This window comes from Tachypleus tridentatus, chromosome 9 (genome assembly GCF_004210375.1).
Source record: "Tachypleus tridentatus isolate NWPU-2018 chromosome 9, ASM421037v1, whole genome shotgun sequence".
In the NCBI taxonomy this organism is placed as follows: domain Eukaryota; kingdom Metazoa; phylum Arthropoda; class Merostomata; order Xiphosura; family Limulidae; genus Tachypleus; species Tachypleus tridentatus.
In genome coordinates, this window is record NC_134833.1 from 43393808 (window position 1) to 43416246 (window position 22439).

General features: G+C 34.6%; 2 protein-coding genes across 17 annotated transcripts in view; both read right to left on the bottom strand.

Annotated features, from left to right (window-relative positions):
* LOC143225154 (transmembrane protein 220-like) overlaps nucleotides 1-22439 on the bottom strand; it is a 111517-nt gene that overhangs the window by 86771 nt on the left and 2307 nt on the right. For 15 of the 16 annotated variants that reach the window (XR_013013647.1, XM_076454086.1, XM_076454078.1 and 12 more), the window contains one exon: nucleotides 118-212. The exons of the other annotated variant lie outside the window; for it this stretch is intronic. Coding sequence is in view for 14 of the 15 variants with exons in the window: in XM_076454086.1 (XP_076310201.1) it covers nucleotides 118-212 (95 nt within the window). In the remaining variant the exon portion in view is untranslated. The remainder of the gene's footprint in view (nucleotides 1-117; nucleotides 213-22439) is intronic. 16 annotated transcript variants of the gene reach the window in all.
* LOC143225153 (adenosine receptor A1-like) lies at nucleotides 6707-17964 on the bottom strand. The gene has a single exon (XM_076454071.1). It carries the CDS (start codon nucleotides 9229-9231, stop codon nucleotides 8230-8232), a length of 1002 nt encoding a protein of 333 aa, XP_076310186.1. The 5' UTR covers nucleotides 9232-17964; the 3' UTR covers nucleotides 6707-8229.

Genomic DNA, 22439 nt, shown 5'->3' on the forward strand with positions numbered 1-22439 from the left:
TCATTTAATATGAAATAACAATACGTGTGGTATACTTCAGTTTTCTTCGACTAATGCAACTGGCTTATTAACACGTTTGTTTTTTCTTTCAAAAGACTACTGGCTACTTTAGCCTACCTATTTAAGAAGCCTCCAGTGCTTTGATGGTGGAGAACAAGTAAAGGAAGACACCCATTCCTGAGTAATTCCACTATACTTTCATTGCTTTCCTGCTGTGGGAAGTCATTACACAAAGGCAATAAAAACATATATAGTCAGAGGTACAATTTTCTTAATATTTTGTCAGAATTACAACCTAAATATTTATACAGTATTCCCTCGCTATTCGCGGGGGTTACGTTCTTACCCCCCCCCCCCGCGAATAGCGAAAAACCGCGAATATTGGATGCAGTTTTAAACTTCTATGTATGAGATTATATACGGTACTAAATGCTTCCCAGACACTCTTACTCATTAATACAGTAATAATGTAGTAATATTGCATGCAGTCATGTATTTCACTAATGTAGTAATGATAATGTAAACACATTTTAATTTTGTACTGCAACAATATTTTAATCGAAAAGAAACGTAAGTACAGGAGGACAGTAACACCGCATAGTATAGTTACCCATACTGTATTACTGTACCGTAAAGTCATTTTCTATGCGTACAACACATGTATTAGAATTGACAGAAAGTGGAACAAATTTAAAGGCAAACTTAGACAGATAAATACAGTACGCACAGTTCAGGTAATAATAATACAGTACAGTACAATCAGTAATAATTGTTCGATAAAGACGTCAATCGATAAAACTACTTGAGAGAGTAAATACAGACATACCCTCGAAAAGCGCTTTTAGTCTCTATGACCTACAAAAACCCGGTTTACCGAGCATTCGTTTTTATGACGTTATGACGCTAGCCCGGTATACCGGCATACGATGCGATAGGGTTAAGAGCCTAACCCGCGAATATGGGGAACCGCGAACAGGTGAGGGTATACTGTACTTCAGTTATTATATTTTAAATACTACTCACATTGTTAAAATATGCTGAGTTAAGCACAAAGCTACACAATGGGCTCTTCTTACCACAGCACATCCTTGATTTTTGCATTTGAAATCCATAGACATTCTGCTGTGCCACTTGGGGGCAAAATATTTTGTGTAGTAGTAATTATTTTGACTGAAGTTTTACTTTGTACAACTGCCTGTTACATAGCAGTAATGGCACATACTGATGCATAAAGTGGTGGGATAAGTGTACCACTCTTCATTATTTGTATTTATTAAAACTTTTTTATGTAAGTAAAACTAATATTTTGAATTATATTTAAGCAGCTTTGCCAAAAACGTTTTTCTAATACTTGTATAGTACATTTTTGCAAAGAAAAGAAAATGTTCACACCTACATTTCTGTACAGCCCAGACGTTTCACCTCTAAAATTTATTTTTTAGAATTTTCTATCTATCTCAAACTATATTTTTATTTGCTAAGAAACTATGACTTTGTAAGAGTGCAGTTAGTCAAGTATTGTTTCTAATGTAAATTTTCGTTTTCAGTTTCACATTTTCATATTACATGCTTCCATTCCCACTCCTTTATGACCTCATAGCATATAACTGCCAATCAAACACAGCTAAGAAAATAGCAACTAAAAATAGAACAGACTATAAATTATTTTGGTTAATTTAGAGTAATCAAAGTGGTACCAGAAATACTTTAACAGCTTTATGAAAAGTATGAAAGATACTGCAGAGAAGAAAAGCAAAATTCAATAAGAAGTTTGGAATATTTAGGAACAACCACAGATACTGAAATTTATTACAGTTTCTTTTGGTACTATTTTCCTTCTGAAAATGTTTATGTGTTACATTACATTTGTTTGGCTGTTACTTTAGCAAGATTAATTACCATTCCAGTGCCATCACATTTACTCACCCTGCTAAAAGATGGTTGCATGTTGCTTTCAGTTTCAACTTTGCTAGAGCCTCTGTCATACAGCAGAATTTATTCACCAAAAATTAGCAAATGTGATTTGGTTGGATTTTCCTAGTAGGCTAGGTTAATGGTATGTATGTTGAAAAGGACTAGCAATACTGTAGATCCTTGAAGAAAACTGTTATCAGTGGTTGATCTAATCTCACTGCCAGCTTCCATGCATCATGATACATCTTTTGGTAGTTAATGTAGCTCTTACCAATCATACATATTACACTGATTCCTATTCTGATTATTTTGTCTGCAACAATGGGGAGTTGGGCTCTAATTTAGGCATTTTCTAGACCTAAAGCTACTGCCAAAATGTTCTGACCTGGTTTTTCTTCCACAACAATAACCATCAAATGATGATGTGGCAGTGGTTCAATGTGATAGGCAATCTTCTAGCTATAACGTCTTTGGGACCTTACCAAAATGTTTTGTAGAATGATGATTTGATAATTTTTAAGACAAGAGTGATCATTCATTGATTCATTAAGGATCTTATAAAGGCATCAGTCCATCTTTCTAAGATGTTACTGTTGCTATGCTATGTTGATACTCCAGCACATACTTCTACAGGCTACTTTTTGCCAGCTTCTTAAAAGTAGAGATTTTTTCACCATCCAGACCTGCAGTTCCATATTTAGATGTATTTAAGATCTGATATATTTGATTCAAGATATAGATGAGTTCAGCATATTTACATGTAATTATAGCTCAGAATGGGATTGTTTTAGCCTCTTAAAGAGGCTATATTATAACAAAGCATGTAGATAGGATAATCTATGGAGTAAACAGGGAGAAAAGAATTAGATTATACTACCCAGGGGCACAGCTGAAGGACATAACTGACAAAGTAGGAGATATAATAAAGAAGACTAGCAGAGATGCAGTTTTGGTGGTGCATGTGGGGACTAATGATGTTGGGAAAGGTAGACCAGAGGAGCTAATTAATAAGTTGAACTGGCTGACAGAAGCATTTAAATAAAAAGGATTTAATTTTGTTAGGCTCATTGAATTTGTGATATCAGTTCTTTGAAAGAAAGGAGCTTTTTGAAATGATTTGATTTGTTTTGAATTTTGCACAAAGCTACTCGTGGACTATCTGCATTAGCCATCCCTAATTGAAAAGTGTAAGACTAGAGGGAAAGCAGCTGGTCATCACCACCCACTGCCAACTCTTGGGCTACCTTTTTACCAGTGAATAGTGGGATTGACTGTCACATTATAATGCCCCCATGGCTGAAAGGGTAAGCATATTTGGTGTGACAGGGATTTGAACCCACAACCCTCAGATTATGAGTCGAGTGCCTTAACCACCTGGCCATGCTGGGCCATTTTGAAATTGATAGTTTGCATTTACATAGAATAAGGGCTGGCATGTTTGAAAGGACTATTAACTCAATTGTAAAGGAAGTATTAATCTACAACTAGACAGTGGTGAGGACCAGGATAAACTAAATGCAAAAAGGTATAGAGAAATGTTTAGCATAGGAAATTGTTATAAGTGTAGGCTTAAATTATTTCTACTGTAATGCTAGAAGTATCAGAAATAGAACAGGTGACTTTGGAACACAGGTAGAGTAAAAACATTTTGATATAATAGGAAGAACTGAAATGTGATTAAACATACGTGCTTTTAGTAATAGAAATTTCTTTGAAATACAGGGTTACAGGTTATTTAATAGGGACTGAGTACCAGAGATAGGGGCATAAGTGGCTTTATATGTAAAATGTGGGTTACATCCTGTTGAGGTTGAGGATATCAAGAATAATAGCAAGGAGATTGAATTCATTTGGGTTTCTATTAGTGAATATACAGGAAAGAGGCTTTTAGTGGAAATTTGTTGCACACTGTCAGATGATACTGTTAAGATTAGAGAAATTTTACAATTATATTAATATTTCACCTGTTAATTAAGTCATAATTATGCATGATTTTAACTTCAGTCACACTGACTGGAAAATTCTAGAGTCAAATTTTGAGGAAGAAATGGTTTTGGAAACTGTTCAAGTTGGCTTTCTTTACCAATTGTTCATGGAACCTGCAGAAGAAATGCTATTTTAGATTCACAGTTAACATCTAATACAGAAATGGTTAAGAGAGTGTTTATTGGGGAATATTAGGGGTGCAACTGATCATTACTCTGTGATGATGTAGGTTGCCTAACTGTTATGTGCTAAAATATGTATTAAGTTAGAGCAGGGATGTGCATTTCTGTGTCATGTGGTAATGTTCAATATAGATTAATATTTTTTCACATTAGACAAAACTGCAGATATTACTCAGACTCTGATGGAAAGAAAAAGTAGTCTTAAACAAGTAGAAATACAAAACAGAATTTAAAGGTTACTATAGCTAGAATTCTGCCTCCAGAACCACCACTAAAACACACCAGTAAAACCATTCAGGGCATCTTCCCTGGTTTCTGCCACTTCTTTCCAGGGCTGTCTTTCATACACTTTCCATTATTTAGGAATTGTTACTACTAGCAAAAGTATTTTTATTTTAAGCATTATGCTAATTTAGTAAATAAAAGAGAAGTTTATTTAAAAACAACAATAAAAGTAGTATTAACTGTGTTATATGAAGTTCTTTTCAGTCCTGAACCAAGTCTTTTGAGTTTCCTTATTAGTGATACATATTTTATTAGATCTGAGAATAACTTGTGTTCCAGATAACAAAGTTTGGCATTATTTTGACCCTTGCAAAACTACTTTTACTTTTAAACTTATCAATAATACTTACATATTTTTATTACCTAACATATCAAAAGGCTTTCAGGGAATTGAAATCTAGGCAGATAAATGTAAACATAAAAAAAATCCAGTAACTGGTCATAATATTTAATCTTAATTGAAAAATAATGCCCAACTTACATGTATTCCCTGAAACCTTTCTTGTATGAATAAGAGATTTAAGACTGAAAACTAGTAAAAAATATATTTGGTGTATTCACAAACAGATACAGAACTATCAGATTACTTATTATTCATTTGTTACAGAGCCTGTTCAGATGAATTCAAACTGAGATTTTCAAGCATTAGTATGCACTTGTGCTGATATGTTTTGTATTTTGCTTTGAAATGAGTGTTTATATTAGATACTTAACAGATGGAGCACATAGATACTCAGAACATCTTTGTTGATAACTATTAATATTACCATATTAGTTACTGTTATTTTTTATTCAGCAAATGCTCCTCAAAGACAAGTGTTACCAACAGATCTACTGTAGCACATTCTACACTTTTTTCTTTTTGTTTTGGTCAGCATAATAATGTCATTTGCTTCATTTCCAATGGGTACATGCAAATCTCAAAATAAGATATTCTTTTCTAACTGTAAATTGTCCTCGTATGATATACATTTACATGAAAATAATCCATTTAACTAAAGTTTGGTTCTCTATACCGAAAAAAGAAAGTGAAAAGTATGATTTACACGTGTTTTGAAGCTGCGTATCTGCTGATAAAATAAAATTGATGATTTGTACTGTTGTATAATAAGCAAGAAACTTGCAAGATATCCAAAACATTTACATGGGAGTAGGGTGAATTATTTAGTTATGATATAAAAGCTAAATTAATCTAGTCATTTCTTAAACATACAGTACTGTGATGAATGAATGTTCACAAACAGAACTACATTAAACAACTTAAACAGACCCTCTTTAAGTACTATTTTGAATTTTTATGAACTGCTATATCAGTTATTGTAATAGTAATTTTTTTTAGAAATAAATAATGATAGAGATAGAAAATTTAGTATTTTAGCATTTACCTACTGCCAGTATAATACTCAGAAAATGGCATATTGTTTGCATTATATATTTAACTATCAGGTTACTTTTGTTTATCTTCAGTCCATGCAGTGGTCAAGATTTAGAAGAATTGTTCTCAGAACATTTGTGTAATCAGTGGGTTCTGAACAAATCACTTTTCACTAATTTTATACTGTATTCGTGATCTTTACAAATAATGACCCAAATTATGTCTTCTATGAGGTTTCTCATATATTCAACTAAGGCAGAATGAAAGTTTATGCGAAATAAGAGAATTGACACATTATGAGTGTACTAATCTCATACACACCTGTAGCTGCAAGTTTCTTAATATAACCAGTTAGTTGTATTACACAATTATTACAGAATCTGTGATGAAGACATTCTGGTTAAAAAATTTATCCAAAAGTAGTTGCTTACTGTGCAATTATTGGAAATAACAGAAGAATGTGTATGAGGAGAGGGACAACTTTATTTTCATTTGTATGAGTACCATTAGTCTATAAATAGAACACACAGGAAGATATTCATAAGTTAATTCTATCCCTGACGATACTGTTGCAGCACTGATGAAAAATGCATATGTTTTTGATGATGACAAAATGACCATTACATTAGCTGGTCCACTTTATAGAACCAACAAGTGGAAATATAATAATCTTGTTTACATTAAAGTAACTTTTTTCCCATGTGATTAACATGATTCAGATTTATGTTTAACTGTATGTGTGAACATCAGGGGTTTGTTATATTTCCTAGTTCTTCAAAACATTTTTAAAGTAGCTTAAAAATTCACTGGTCAAATTAACAGTCCTTCAACACATTGCCACATCAATAAACAAATGCAACTGATACACTTCTGGTGCCTTTAATTAGTTAGTATATTACAATCATTACTCAAGATTTTTGGAGAGGATATCCCACTTTGAAAAACTTGTACCATCTGGTCTGTATCAAGTTATATCTACAATATTTATTACCATAATTAACTCAGGTGTAAATTAAAAGTTAGATATACATTTAGCATTCATAACAAGTTTATCAGGACTTTGTCAAAGAGTAACTGAAAGCTTGTTAATAACAAACAGAATCATGTCACTAGTATGGAATATTTTATTCCTCCAATTTAGAGAAAAAATGCAAAAAATATCTTAACTTTTTTTTTTCCATTTTGTTTGAACATTTTAAACATGAAATGAATAAACAACAGTAACATTTTAGAGTATTTGTCAGCTTTAATAATTTCTACACATTTTTCTTCCTGGCATTGTTTAAAAAATACATACAAGAGTATACTGTCTCAAATAAATAAGAATTAAATAATCTTAATCCCAACACTTCATGTTTATTATATCAAAAATGTAAATGTAATCATTATCTAAATGACAAAAGTTACTGCCATAAAACAAAATTCTATACTGGGAAGAAATAAATAAGTTAGAACATTACATGTAATAACAATGAGATTGGAAGATAACATCACAACTATTACAGTTTTAACCTCAGACTAAAATAAAAGACGTGTAGAATAAACAGCATAACGTTAATGAATAATAAATAGTTAAAACTTGATCATTTGTCAAATGTACTTATAAAAAAATCTATAAGGTAAGGATCTTTTCAAATTAATGGTCATCATTCCATAAGATCAATTAAGTGATCAAGATTTTTCCGACAGCTTTTGTGAAATCTTGTTACAAATCTTTTCTGATGATAAAAACCTGAAAGTGTGTGTATACTTGTCCATCAGATTTAGCCATGAGTCTTAAACAAACATGTTTATGCAGATAAAACACAACAACATGGGGTTACTACACACGTGCATATATACTCAAAATTCATTACCACAGATTCACTATTAAGTTACACCTTACATCCAAACAAAATGCCACATTATGTTACTGAAACTAAATAAGAAAGCAGGTACATATACAATTGTACTACAGCATATGTGTACATATATCCAAATACCTCTGTACAAAATATGAAATGCAATTTGGAAAAACAAAAGGTCTTCTTAAAGAAACTTATCAGTTGTTATAACATATTAAAATATTAGCCATATTCTTTTTGTAATAACCTTTGTTTAGCTACAGATTTAATTTATTGAATGACCATATTTTTTACATGTATAAGTTATATAAACAGAAGACTTACTAAATTTTAATGTGTGGTATCAGACTCATTTCAATTAAAATTTCATTACCCTAATTAAATATTATTTAAGCTACTGAATATTAAAATGGAACATTTCAGAGTTTGTTAAACAATGCACAATGAACAGAGATCAGGAGTTTGGCAATAAAACAGAAATATCATCAAAAATTAAACAGTAAATGATGAGATCTGATAACTGACTAAAATTTCATAGTAGAAAGTGATAGTAAAATGTATCCTACCAAAAAGTGGATATAAACATTCAGTCTATGATTGCTAAAAACAAAAGCAATTTTTAGTCAGGTAAAACAGTTTATCATTAAGAAGTGGATACTTCAGGAGTCAAAATTTTTGCTGTATACACAGGTCTAAAAGTTAGTTGATGTCTGGAAGATGATCCATATCCTAAAAGAGAAAGGAGAGCTTGTCTGAAATGTCTGTTTCTCCAAACATAAATCAAAGGGTTAACACATGGGTTAAGAAAAGTCAAAGGTACCAAAGCAGTGTATAGCTGATGTAGTTTCTCACTCTCCATGCCAGACAAGATCACTATCAAAACCATATGATATGGAAGAAAGGATACACAGTAACTGATAACAATAGCTATCACTGTAACAGCTGTCTTGATTTCCTTCTGTAGACTATACGATTTGTGAATAATAGCAATGGTATGATGCAGCAGTCTTCGAACTTCAAACCATATACGTGCATGCACAAATGTTAAAAAAGCAAAAATTATAAATGCAGGAATGACCATAAAACAGAGAATATACTCTTTTGGAGCCACTTCAAGGTAGTCACACTTCTGGTCAGGAGTCCACTTGTTCCACACCAGTAGCAGTAAGGCAAGTATGGTAGATAGAAACCACACAAATAACACAGCTGACTTTATTGTACGAGGATTGGTCAACTGAGTGTAGTGCAAAGGGTAAAATATAGCCAGATACCGATCCAAGCTTATGGCAGCAAGATTATATGCTGTAGCATAGGCTGGAAGCAAAACAAGAACATATCTGAGCAAACAACAGTATTTGCAGCTATCAATATGGTCAGGTACAGAAAAGTATGCAGCATGATAGGCCATGGATACTCCAAATAATAGGTTGGCAATACACAGACTGACCACTAGTTGACTTGTGACTGTCCTGAGGCGACGATGAAATAAGATGACCAAAACTGTTAAAATATTGATGACTACTGTCAACAGAGTCCACATTATTTCCACACCCATAACAACAGATGTTTTCCATTCCAGTGTTAAAGTACAACCATTACAGGTGCTAGATGTGTTAGAAGTAGGGAGACTACTGTTGGAAAGCATATCAGAAAAGTTAATGAGATGCAAAAACTGCAACCTAATATTTCGTACTTCTAACACTCAGCGTTTTCACAAAAATATCTTCTTCAATATTGTAGCAACAAATCTTAAAAATCCAGCATGAGGAATGACTGTTCCTTATGATAAATGTAATTAGACCATGATCAATTCTCACAATATACAATCAGTTTGGCTATACCTACTATGAAGTACTAGTCACTTGTTTCCTACAGTATTCATATAGTTGCTCTAAAAGTCCCTCTCTAGTTAACAAGCATGTATTCAACTGCTCTTACAAAAACACACACATAGGTTGTGATGAAATAACCAGTCAGTGCCCACTGATTTACGAATACAGTCTCTTGTAAGTTCTTTGCCAGACTGGTTGTGCCTGGGTCTGGGAGAGTTCCAATGAGGATATTTGATAGTACCGGCTAGGTCTATAAGTCAAGTAATTTGACACTAGAATAAACATCACTCTTCAGTGCTGCCTGGTCACAGAGGAGCTATTATATACTATAGGTGGCATGATTGCATATAAGAAGAGAGCTTCAGCTCATCTACGTGAGTAGCTACACGTGTGGTTTTATTTTTAAAAATTATACTTCTTTATATATTATAGTACATTAACATGTGTGCAGCTCTCATAGTCACTTCTTAATAGTTTATAATTCACTGTGTATCCAAGTTAGTTGGAAAAAGCACCTACCCACAATCATGTCAAAGTAAAATTTGTAATCCTTGGAATCTATTTTGTTGGTTACAAGTGCTTACTCACAACTTTCTATTAAAATACAGATTCACAGAAACACCCACACATTTACTTTCTTAACTGTATGTCATCAGTATATTCTATCCACACACAAAAAAAAACTTTTCCTGATCTTTATCAATATAAATCTTTGTGGTTACTTTATATAAATTTTTTGAGTTTTGCAGATAAAAAGACATCACTTTTTTTGCAATTTTCTACACATTTTTATAGAAAACATTTTATACCAGGTCTGAGTAAGATATAGTAATTCCATAATATGAAACAAACTAGAATGTCCATCCAACCTAACATCTTGTCTATATATAAAATTAAATGGGAAAATACCACAAGATAACACTAAAACATTCTTTTTTACAAGAACTAACAGTGCATTAACAATAGTAATGTTTTGTGTTAATGTAAAAGTTGAGCATTCTGACTTCTGGAACATGGTAGGTACGATTTTTTGGCAAGGTCCATAATTTAATTTTCTTTCTTTAAAACTATATTTCATTTTAAAGAAAATCAACCATATTTTTAGTGGATGTAGACTACTTTTCTTAAGCCTGGTTACAAGTAAAGTGAATAATTAAACAAGTATCGCAAATGAAATGAAATAGATTTGCCAGTAAAAGTACAGATATATTTATTCATGACAGGTAAAGCAAGTTAAAAAATTACTTGCTAAGTATTGCTCAAACAGAAACTAGACACTTGCAGCAAGCAAAATGAACACTGAAATTAGTAAATTGTAGTTTACAAAATTAACAATACAAGTTTATATGACTTATTCCTAATATTAATGGAAACTGAAGTTTATTATGAGATAAATCTATTATGTTAAATAAAATAACAGTCTATGTTTCCATATCTTTATACAATAGTTCACTCTTACAGCTTCATGAAGCACCATCTGTATTTTACATGTCTACTCATTTGAGTGAATTACCAAACCTGTACGATATAGATAGTTCTTGAAAAAATTTCTATAGTAAAAGATTGAGTTAATTTAGAAAATATTACTTTAATTATTACTAGTGTGTTATAATACCTGTAAAAAAAATAATCAGTGATTCAACACAAGATTAACAATCTTACATGTTGTGATGAACATTATACTGTAAGCAAGATTTAAGCATTACTGGAAGTATGTTCGGATGGCTTCTTAAAGTAGCCATACATGCAACTCCAATAAATTTGGTTTACATGTTTCTCTGCTCAACAAGTACATTGAGAAGTAATGAAAACAAATGCAAATGTACATGTACCTCTTGAGGTTGGTCTAAACATTTACACAAGTGTCTTGCCCTCTTTAATGCCCCTCCCTCACACACACAGCTGAAAGTCTAATAAATCACTTTCAGTGTTAAAAAATGATGTAATACAAATTGTGTGTACAAGCGTGTATTGTAATACTTTTTCATCAACAAAAAAAGTTAAATACAGTAACTGAAAAAATAAATACAAGAGCACTTTCTTATACAACATTTTCCAAGAATCTATAAAGTTAATGAAAATTACAGATAGTATACTCATGAAAAGCATTATAAAATTCAAACAAAAGTGTAACAATACACATTTATTTCACGAGACAATCTTAATACATTGGGTTTATTTTTTACAAAAAAGTAACAATTTTAATATTATTTTTTCTATCTTATTTTGTCAAACTTGTAAGCCACATAAATTTACTTAAATAAAGCAAGAAAAGTACAGATACAGACAAACTGAAAGAAAGAACTGCAGTTACTAACACTCAGCATTTTATGCTTTTATTTCAAACCTGAACTAAACACTGATACATGCATGCAGGTTTGAGATAAACAACCAACTTACTACAAGTTTTAACAACAGTGAATAACTTGCATATTTTATACACATAAAAATGAATGACTTTATACAAATATACATATATTTTATTGTAAAAGGCTGGGCTGTCAGTTTTAGTTACTGAAAAGTAACTGATAATTAAGTTTGGCCTGGGTCACAGGAATAAGAGGAGGAATTTATACCAATAATATTTCCAATATAGTGAAAGTTATTTTCTATAGTGAAAATATATTTTTTGTAAGTACTTTCCTCTTCTCACAAAATTAACATTTCCTATTTCCTGCTACCATCTATATGCAAACTTTTCAAAAAATTTATAGCACAAGCCTTCTGCACCACCACTACTGTCTTCAGCTCAAGCCTTCAGACTGTGGATGTGAAGAAAACACCTATTCCAAGACATAACACAGGATTAGCATCGAGTTAGAGTTCAGGAATGTGTCATCTGGTATCCAAAGGGAAGTCTGTTCCATGTACTCAACTCCCATGACTGTATTTTAGGTGTTTGTAAGCATTGTTATACACTTTCGTTTGTTACATTGTCACACAGCCTTTCATTTAGAATGTTTTCATTTACGAATTTACTGTTCAGTTTGTGATACTTGAAGTAGAGCATTGCCTGAAATGCTGTATCAACAACAGTATATATATTTAAAATACATGTATGTGTGTGTATGTCTCTGTAGTTAACTTCTTGGTTGTTTTATCTTCAGCATTTTTCTTTTATTCCATGACTGTGAGACTAGTCCAAAACAACCAAAGGTCAAAAACATCTCATGTACAACCTCTGTGACCCACTACAAAGAAGAAGGATGGACAACCCCAAATCTGTGCAAGTTGATTGGTTCACTCAATATCCAAAACCAACTTGCGGAGTACTGACATTTGTGAGAGGGTAGGATGAGGGCACTCAACTGAAGGGGAGAACTACATTGAGAAGTCTCACTCTATGGCATGTGTCACTCATTCTCGAGGATGGTATGCTTTCTACACTGGAAGAACACCACCACCCTACTCTGAACTGAATGGTTATAGCCATCTGTGTGGAACCCATTCAGCAAGATGTCTCCATGGGGTGGTTGACCACTTACCTGTTCCAAGGACTCCCATAATCACTGGATGAAACGGGTAAAAGAGTATTGGAGAGTCAGGAGGAATGGCTACACCTGAGAATGTGCAATGGGTGATCATGAAACCCTATTTTGAAAAGCATATCATACCGATTTATTCAATTGAGATATAGTAGGGATGGGAAGTTTTTTCCTTCTGCTTTACCCATGTAGTCTATGGGTAGTACTGTCCAGGATGAGCCTATTTATGAAGCAAATACCATGAGGTTATTGACCATTCAGTAATCTTGTAAAACTCCCCATCTCAAAGATGAATGTGTGGAACCATGAAAAACAGCATGGAGTCAACAAGCTGTAGATTAGTTGGTTGGTTTGGTGTTTTATAACACAATGCAGCTAGACTATCTGTGCCAAATATCTGGTAAAAAGTTAAAATTAAAGTAAATTTAGTAAAATTTATAAAAGGAAATTAGGGTAAAACAAAACAAAGTTTAAGAAAACATAAATAGCATTAAAACCAATGTTTACGTCTAGCCTACAGCAGTAAGAGAAAAACTACAGTAGTACAAGTTGAAAAGACCTTTCTGTAGCATAATTCTAATTATCATAGCTTGCCAGGAGAACTAACAGGTAAGTTCAAAAACCACTGTCAGTCACCTGAAATTGGCCTTTCCAGTCCTGGTTCCGAGTTATTTGACATTGTGGCCATTTTCAGAAAGTAAAGTAATAAAAGTTTTAAAACACTTGCAGCTAAATTTTAATTATAACTCACCAGGATGACTAACACGTAGTTCAAACAGCAATGTTAGTCACTTGAAGTTGGCCTTTCCAGTCCTGGTTTTGAGTTATTTGATGTTACAGCTATTTTCTGATTTCAAATCAAACTAGATGGACTTTGATTCTCAAAAAGGAATCACATCAAAAAAGGTCTAATGTATAAATTAAAAAGATTAACAGCCTTTAAAAAACTAAAAACATTTGCAAGGTGAACAGTGTCACCATCGCCTATAACACTGTATAACATTATGGATAAACCTTGGAACAGAACATTTAAAATGGTGCCATTGTTGCAAGTCATAATGACAGCAAGACAGTAAAATGTGGCTTATTGTGACCTAAGTGTTACACAGACAACACATTGGTGCATCAGTCCCAAATAAAAGAAAACAATGAGTTAAAAAACTGTGACCAATGCATAGCCTAGTTAGAACAACTTCCTCTTTCTAATCCTTATGGAAGCAACACCGGAAATATCCAATATAGGGTTTCATTTGGAAAAGCTTGTTTTCATGTTGCTCACTCCAAGTCGACTGCCAACTGGCATAGATCCAACCCTTGAATACAGGACTATAGTCCATGTATGGAACAGGAACAGTGGTGATAGTACCAGAACAGATAGATTTAGCTGCAGTGTCGGCAAGTTCCTTCCCACAAATATCAATGTGGCCCAGTATCCAGAAAAAAGAGAAATGTGCCAGTCGATTTTGAAAATCAGCGAGAACAGGGTGTGAACTAACATGAAGCGATTCCAGGGTCAGAAGAAAACTAAGCGAGTCAGTATAAATAGTGCAGTTTGAGTACTGCTTAGCTTCTGTGATCCAGGGCAAGAGAAATGGTGTATAGTTCAGTAGTGAACACAGAAGCTGTATATGGGATTCTGTGAGCAACCACAACAAACCATGGCAGAACCCACACAGTCACCTGATTTCAAACCATCTATATAAATAGTAATGGTGTGAAAGATGTTCAGCAAATAGCAGACAGTGTTTCCAATCAGGAGTGTCTGCTTTTCTCATATGGCTTACAGATAGGTCACATTTTGGGTCTGTAATAACCCATGGTGGGACAGGCTGACCAGTGGATACAGCAATGTTATCCAAGAACAAACCCAATTCATCTAACTGCACCTGGATACAAAGACAAAAAGAAGCAATGGCAGATCATCTGTTCTGAAAATGCATCGCCCACCAAGGAAGGTAAACACAATCGCAGGTGGGATGCTTTGGTAAGGAACGAAGTTTCGAAGCATATAGTAAAGACAAATGCAAATGACAAAGAAGGTTCATGAGACTCTATGTATAAGCTCTGAACTGGGAAAGTGCAGACAGCCCCAGTGAAGAGCTGAAGTCCTTGATGATTAATTGGGTCCATCATCTTTTAGGCCAAAATCCTGGCAGAGCCAGAGACCAGTGATCCATAGTCTAGTTTCAATCAAATAAGAGCACGATACATCTTTAGCATAGAACATCAATCCACTCTCCAACTGGTGGAAGAGAGGTCATGGAGGATGTTCAGTGCTCTTGTACATTAGATCCAAAGTTACTTCATGTGTGGTATAATGGTAAGCTTATGGTCAAAGATAAGCCCCAAGAACATTGTCTCAGGGACCATAGGCAGCACAACTTCTCCAATATGGGGTTCAGGATCAGGGTGAATACCCCGTTGCCAGCAAATGTGCACGTTAAAGCTGTTTACTGTGGTCCACTTCAGTAAACAATTAAGGACAGTCTGTAGCTGCCGCTCAATATATATCATGTTTGACGACCAACATGAGATGTGAAAGTCATCGACATAGAGCCCATTTGCAACAGTAAAAGGGAGTTGTTCAGTTATAGCATTAATCTTTATACTGAAAAGTGTAACACTCAAAACACAGCCCTGTAGAAAGGAACGGGAAAGTGTCAAACCCACACAAACATGGAATCTCCTGTCCATTAAAAAAATTTTAATAAAAATAGGGAAGTGGCCAAGTAAAATATGGAGGTCTCACAAAATGCCATACCTCCATGTTGAATCAAAAGTCTTCTCAATGTCAAAAAATATTGATACAAAATGTTGTCCTTTGAAAAAGGCTTTTCTGATTGACATTTCAAGTCGAATCAGATGGTCCATGGTGGAGCACTGTTGTCGGAACCCACACTGGGTGGGTGAGAGGAGGTTGTTTGATTCGAGGAACCAAACAAGATGAGAATTAAGAATCCTCTCTAAAGTCTTACAAAGACAGCTCGACAAAGCAGTTGTATGATAGTTTGAAGGAATCTTGGAATCCTTCCCAGGCTTAGAGAAAGGTAGGAGAATAGCCTGGCATGAGTAATCAAGAAAAAATATTCTCCTGCCAGATACAGTTAAAAGCAATCAGAAGAATAGCAAGAGAAGCAGGACATAGATGGTGCAGCATTTCATAGTGTACATCATCAGGTCCAACCGATGAAGAGCCAGTTTGAGTTCCACCAGTATAAAGGGACAGTTACAGTTATAGAGACAATCAGCTAAGAGGTGATCACTCTGCCTGAGTCTTGAAGGCTAAGAAGGTAGAGAAAGAAGCAGAAGTGCTAGATACCCAGCAAAAGCTTTCACCTAGAGTATCAGCGATGCTCTGGGTATCAGCTTCTTCCTGGCCAGAGAACAATATCAAAATGGGGACAAAATTATGTTGTCCACTGACCTTAAGAACCTTGTCCCATATGACTTTAGAATTAGTGGCAGTTTGTGAACTTAATCCTAGATTGCTTCTGGCTTTGACATCTTAGCCACTGAGCATGTGCAAGGGCCTGCTGAAAAGTGATGAGGTTTGAGAGAATGGGATACCTACGAAAAGTATCCCAGGCCCATTTTTGAGCCTTCCGTGCCATGTGGCAGGCAGAATTCCACCACAGAGGAGAATATCATGGAAAACATATTGAGGTTTTAGGAATACATTAAGCAGCTGCTTGTATAATACAGTTAGTTACTGCTGCCACACAGTCATCTATTGATGGCAGGAGCAAGCTCTGCAAGAACAGTGAAAGAGGGCCAGCTTGCTTGATCCAGCTTCCACCGGGGCACTCGTGTCAGGTGGCATTGACCACAGCCAGTCTCTCTCAAAATTATAGGAAAATGATCATTGCCTTGTGGATTATTGTCAACCCTCCATGAAAAATGGGAGAATAGTTAAGGGAAGCAAATTAAGAGATAGTAGTAGTAAAGGACTGACTACATGCATGGAAATAAGTATAAGAACCAGTATTGAAAAGAGAAAGGTTGCAATCTGGGAGCACATGCTCTGCAGAGCAACCCCTCCCATCAATGTTGGTACCTCCCCAGAGGGGTTATGTCCATTAAAGTTACCCAGGATTAAAAGGGGAGATGGCAACTGTTCAACGAGAGCATCAAGGTCTGATTGATCATTGGTCTCTTCAGGAGACAAGTAGAGAGAACAAATGGTGATGGTACAACCAAAGGAAATAAGGATGGCTACAACCTCCAAGGGTGTGTCAAGTGGCAAAGGCACAAAGGCAGAGTGGTTACATGCTGGTCAACCAACAGTGCCACCTCTCATGCACTCATTCATCACACAGCCTGCCATTTCTGTACAAGGAAAACTGCCAAAAGGTGACTGTATCCCAGTTTCAGAAATGTTTCCTGTAAGGAAAAACATACAGGATAGTAGGAATCAATCACTGCTTTGAGGTCACCAGATTAGAATTCAAACCTCAACAGTTCCATTGTATCAAGGCAGCCATTTTTGTTTATGTGTATACAAATTGGGTGGAGAGCCCTTTCATTTCTGAACACATCCTTTTTCTTTATTTGAGGGAGATCTATCAACCTCCATGGACCCTGCCCTGGAGAGGATTCCAGTGACTGAGGATGTGAACAAATGATCGTTTTGCATCTTGGGACAGGAGAAAAGATGTACCTGAGGAAATGTCTGTATCCTGGAACCAAAGGAATTGGATCTTGGGGTTTGCTGGAATGAATGTTAGAAACAGAGATAGGTGTTGACGTTGATTCATCAACTTTTTTAACCACAGAGGTCAAGAGACTTTTCATACGGTTTGAGAATGATTCTTTTGGAGGCATAAAAAGGTCCATCTGAACTCCCTCTGTAGTAGTGAAACAAAGTGCAGCAGCATACATCCAAGATAAAGTGCTGGACAGCACCCTTCTGGCCTCAGAGTAAGTAATATTTTGAATCATCTTCAAATGCAGCACCTCTTTCTTCCAACCACTTTGTGCAAGAATGAAACTAGGATGAGTGAGAGGCATTGCAACTGATGCAATGAGGGTCCGTTTCACACTCATAGCCATCGTGGTCCTTGCCACTGCAACGAGCACACGTCAAGGAACCACAATATGAAGTCTTCGGGTGACCAAACTGCTAACACTGGAAACATCTGAGAGAGTTTAGAAAGTATAGCTGTTCTTTGCAATTAAGATAAACTGTCTTGATGATGGCAGGTGGACGTGGTTATGTAAATGTTAAAATGAGGACATTGGTCGACATCATAATCACATCTTTGTGGGTGGAGATATGCCTCACTGCAGAAACTCCTTGGGTGGAGAAACCAGCGAAAATCTCCAACTCAGGGATGTTCTTCAAATCCCTCTCAACAATAACTCCTAGTGATGAATTGAAAGTACCATGATGCATAACCTCAATGGGTATATCCCCAATTGCCTTTGAATGTAAGAGAAATCCACTGTTTTTAGTTGTGAATGTTTCCACCAATGTCACCAGAGCAAAGCTTTTTGACTGATTTTAGAGAGCCAGCAAGTCCCTCTAGTCCCTTCTGAGTAAAAAGGGAGACAGTTGCCCTAAAGGTTTGTCTGGAAGAGAATGTAATACAAGAAAATGACGTATAAGTGTTACAGATGTTGAAGACTGATGGTCAGAATCTTAAAGATGTGGTCATTTACCTACAGATTGTTTTTCATTATTTTATTTAAGTTTTTATTTGGAGGATCCATAATAATAAGACACTATTTTGATGCCCATTGACCCTATCCACCCTACAATGGAGCCCTACAAGAAGATGCACTACAACACCAAACAAGGACACTGCAGCAATGCCAGAGTTTCATAAGCAATATACCCAAACACCAGCATCAGATACAATGTCCACAACACCTGTTGAGAACATCCAACCCTAGCACTTGGTTGATCCTAGCCCAAGTGGACCAGCTGATTGGGAGCCACCCCAAGGCTGCTGCCCGTCTACAGGAATTCAATGCCAAAGTGGTGTGTTAGGGTTAGACTCCTCAACCACGAGGATCCTCTTCTCCCCTTCACAAGTCACCATGGCAAACACAGTGGATGTTTAGATCCCAGAGAAGGTAAACTGAAAGAACAGAACCTTCCTGGAAGGTCCCCTTGCCACGTATAGGAATCCATACCAAGGGGGGATTTGTTTGTGTATGTAAATAATATCTGATCAGGCACCACTTGCCAGAGAGCAAAGCCCAGGAGACGAAATTCACAGCAAGGGCCCTGGAAAGAGAAGAAAGCATTAATAAAGACTTAGTGGCTTAGCTACACCAAAGTCTGAAATGTATCCATAGGTGGTAGGCAACACCCTAAGGAAGCAAAAACCACAAAATGATACAAGTAATGGCAAATAAACATCTGAGGGGTTGTCTACATGCTTGAGTGTAGAATCTCCTCCACAGGCAGACAAAGATGAAAAATAAAGGAAAAGGTGAAGAGAGGTATCTCAAAAGTATTGGCATGGTAAGACCAAAATGGAAATACTGGGCATTGGTAAGATGAACAGGAAATTCAGGTCCCTTCCACCAAATGAGCAAATCTGAATACAACAATTATTGATCCAAATATGGACAGTCCACCCTATGATAAAGAGGGTGGACTGATCCTAAGCCTACAGGAGATGAGGCATACTAATGCCATTACCTAACTGACAGGCAAAACACTTTGTGAGAACTTGAATATTGGGCATGGGAAAACTAAAAATGGTTGAAAGGCAGAATTATGTAACAGGGAAGGACGTGGGTCATCAAAATATCACATGGCTGATAAATGCAAACCCAGAAAGCCAATGAGGGCCTAAAAGAATCATCAGGTAGGGTTTGGGTAGGCATAGTAAGCTCCAGGGAATAAATAAACAAACAAAATCCTCAACAGCCTGGTGGCCAGGCTCAAAAGATTCAGGAGAAAGAGGAGCAACAATAGGATACAAAGGCTGTCCCATATAACCCTCAATCTCCCCGAGAATAAAGGCCGATAAATCCCTTGACGTCTGAACTCAAATGAGAAGTAATGATTTGGTAGTGACATCATATGATAGTAGTGCTTTCCTATTGGTGGAGAGATGGCACTTTAATTTGCATGAGAGACATGTTGGAATCTTTAAATCCAATAGCAGAGTGCAGAAGGCTTATGACATGTGTTTTAAAAATGTTTGCATACAGGGAGTAGCACAAAATGGGAAAAGCTAACCTTGTGAGAGGAGGAAAGTACCATATTGGAATTATTTATTTTTATTAACAGATCTCACTTGAAACACTAAGTAGCAGCCCACCAGAGATTTCCTACTGACTATTATTAACAGTCTACTTCTGGTACTCTCAAAGTACATTAAATAAGACTTTTTTTCAACTATTTACTAGTTATGCACAGACACATATACATATGTAATATTATACATTACAAAACAACTGTAAAATTGTGGTTATATCAACATTTATAGTCATCCTAACCATAATTATATTTTTATTCTAAAACATTCCTGGCGAGCAACCATTATACTGCAACTTTTGATAACTTTATTTCTTTATCAAACTTACAATAAACAATAACTTAGGCTATGCTGATGTACCACTTCATAAAATTTAAAATTACTAATGAGCATTCAAACACAGAACTTTCTGTAGTTTGTTTATATATGTAAACCATACACTTCCACATGTCAAATATCAAGCAGCTAGTTCATTTATCAATCACTCTAATTTAGCCAACAGCAAAGAATAGTTTAAACCACTCTGAACTGATATCAAACAGACTAAATGGGTTTAAACCACTCTGAACTGAAATCAAATAGACTAAATTGGTTTAAGCCTGTCTGAACATACATTAAAAAGGCTGGATTGTATAATAACATATACATATAGCTTACTAATGTAAGGTTTTAATTTTATTTTTTATTTTATCCTATTTCAGAATACACACTGTATAAAGTTATTTTAAGAATATATTTTGTGACTAGCCAAACAAACATCAAGATGTGGCTTACAGTTGCTGAACCTCTATACAGACATGGATTTTATTAACAAGGACCTTTCATCTACATATACACAGTAAATATAATGAATTCTTGACAACAAGAAACCCACTTGAAATAAAAATGTATCTCAGAACGACTGGTATGGGTATTAACACTTTTATTGATAAGGAGAGAACAATGTTTTGACCTTCCTAGGTCATCCTCAGGTTAAGAAAGATAACATTTTAACTTAACCTGAATATGACTGAGGAAGGTCAAAACATTGTTCTCTCCTTATCAGTAAAAGTGTTAATACCCATACCAGACATTCTGAGATACAAATATAATGAATGTCCTAAATTAACAACTATGTATCTGTATGTGTATACATAAATGTGCACATATATATATATGATCCATGTTGATCACTTTACTTAAAATTATATCAACATTTTTAAAACAGCGGACTATTGTATGCCCTTCTTTTACCTACCGAAATGTAGAATTAACCAATATTCTGAGGCATAAATTAGTTTTGAAAATAATTATATAAGCTATCACTTTCATTTAACAAATAACCTTACATTTACATTGATATTATACTTATGGGAAATTATTTTAGAAATATTGATTGGGATTATATAAAATCAATTAATAAAAGAAATTTTGTAAAGGGATTCAAGATGGTTTTCTACAAGTTTACCAAATGTTTACAGAACCTTGTTGTCTGTCATTTTAGATATTATTAATTACAAATGAGGGTGCTATTGCAAGAGTAGAAGTGATGAAAGGCAAGCACCCTAACCACTTGGCTATAATCTCATTCCAGTGATTAAAATTATTCATAAGATGGAAAACAAAATATTACAAGAAATGTTAAAATCCTAGTAATATTAAAAAATATTTGCAATTATAGACGTTTTTTCAAAATTTTAGAGCTACTTAGTAAAAAAACTGAAAATATAAATTTAAATTGTACTATATTCATCATAACTTTACAAGTTATGAACCTAAAATAATATGGTTAACATCCTTTTTTTTTCTTACCCTTTTCAGTTAAAACAAAACAACAAAAGTAAATATACATAATAATAAACATTTGTTACAACTTGTATAAAAAATGTTAAAAGCAGGAATATATTTTACTGATTTATTTTATAAATGTTAATTAACAAGTCATGGTATATATTTCATTCTACATTAAGAAAATAATTACATCAAAAGTTGTTTTTTTAAAAACAAACCTCAAACTTGTTACTAATGTGGAAAATAATTGCTATGTTCTTGCCTCTAAACTGAACAACAACCCTTTACAGCTATCATGTTTCTGTAAAACACCTGGTTACATTTACAAAGTGGTATGTGTATATCCCTTACTATCATTACGGCATCCTTAAAGTGCAAAATAAATCATTGTAATATGATAGCGTTGAAGTGACAAGTTAAAAAGAGATGGTAAAGCATAAAATATATATAGATAAATATATAAATAAAATTTAAAATGTCTAGAGAGAGGCTTCAGTGATGATTTTGATCTTAAGTTCTTAACCTAAATACACTTACGAGAAGATGGGTGAT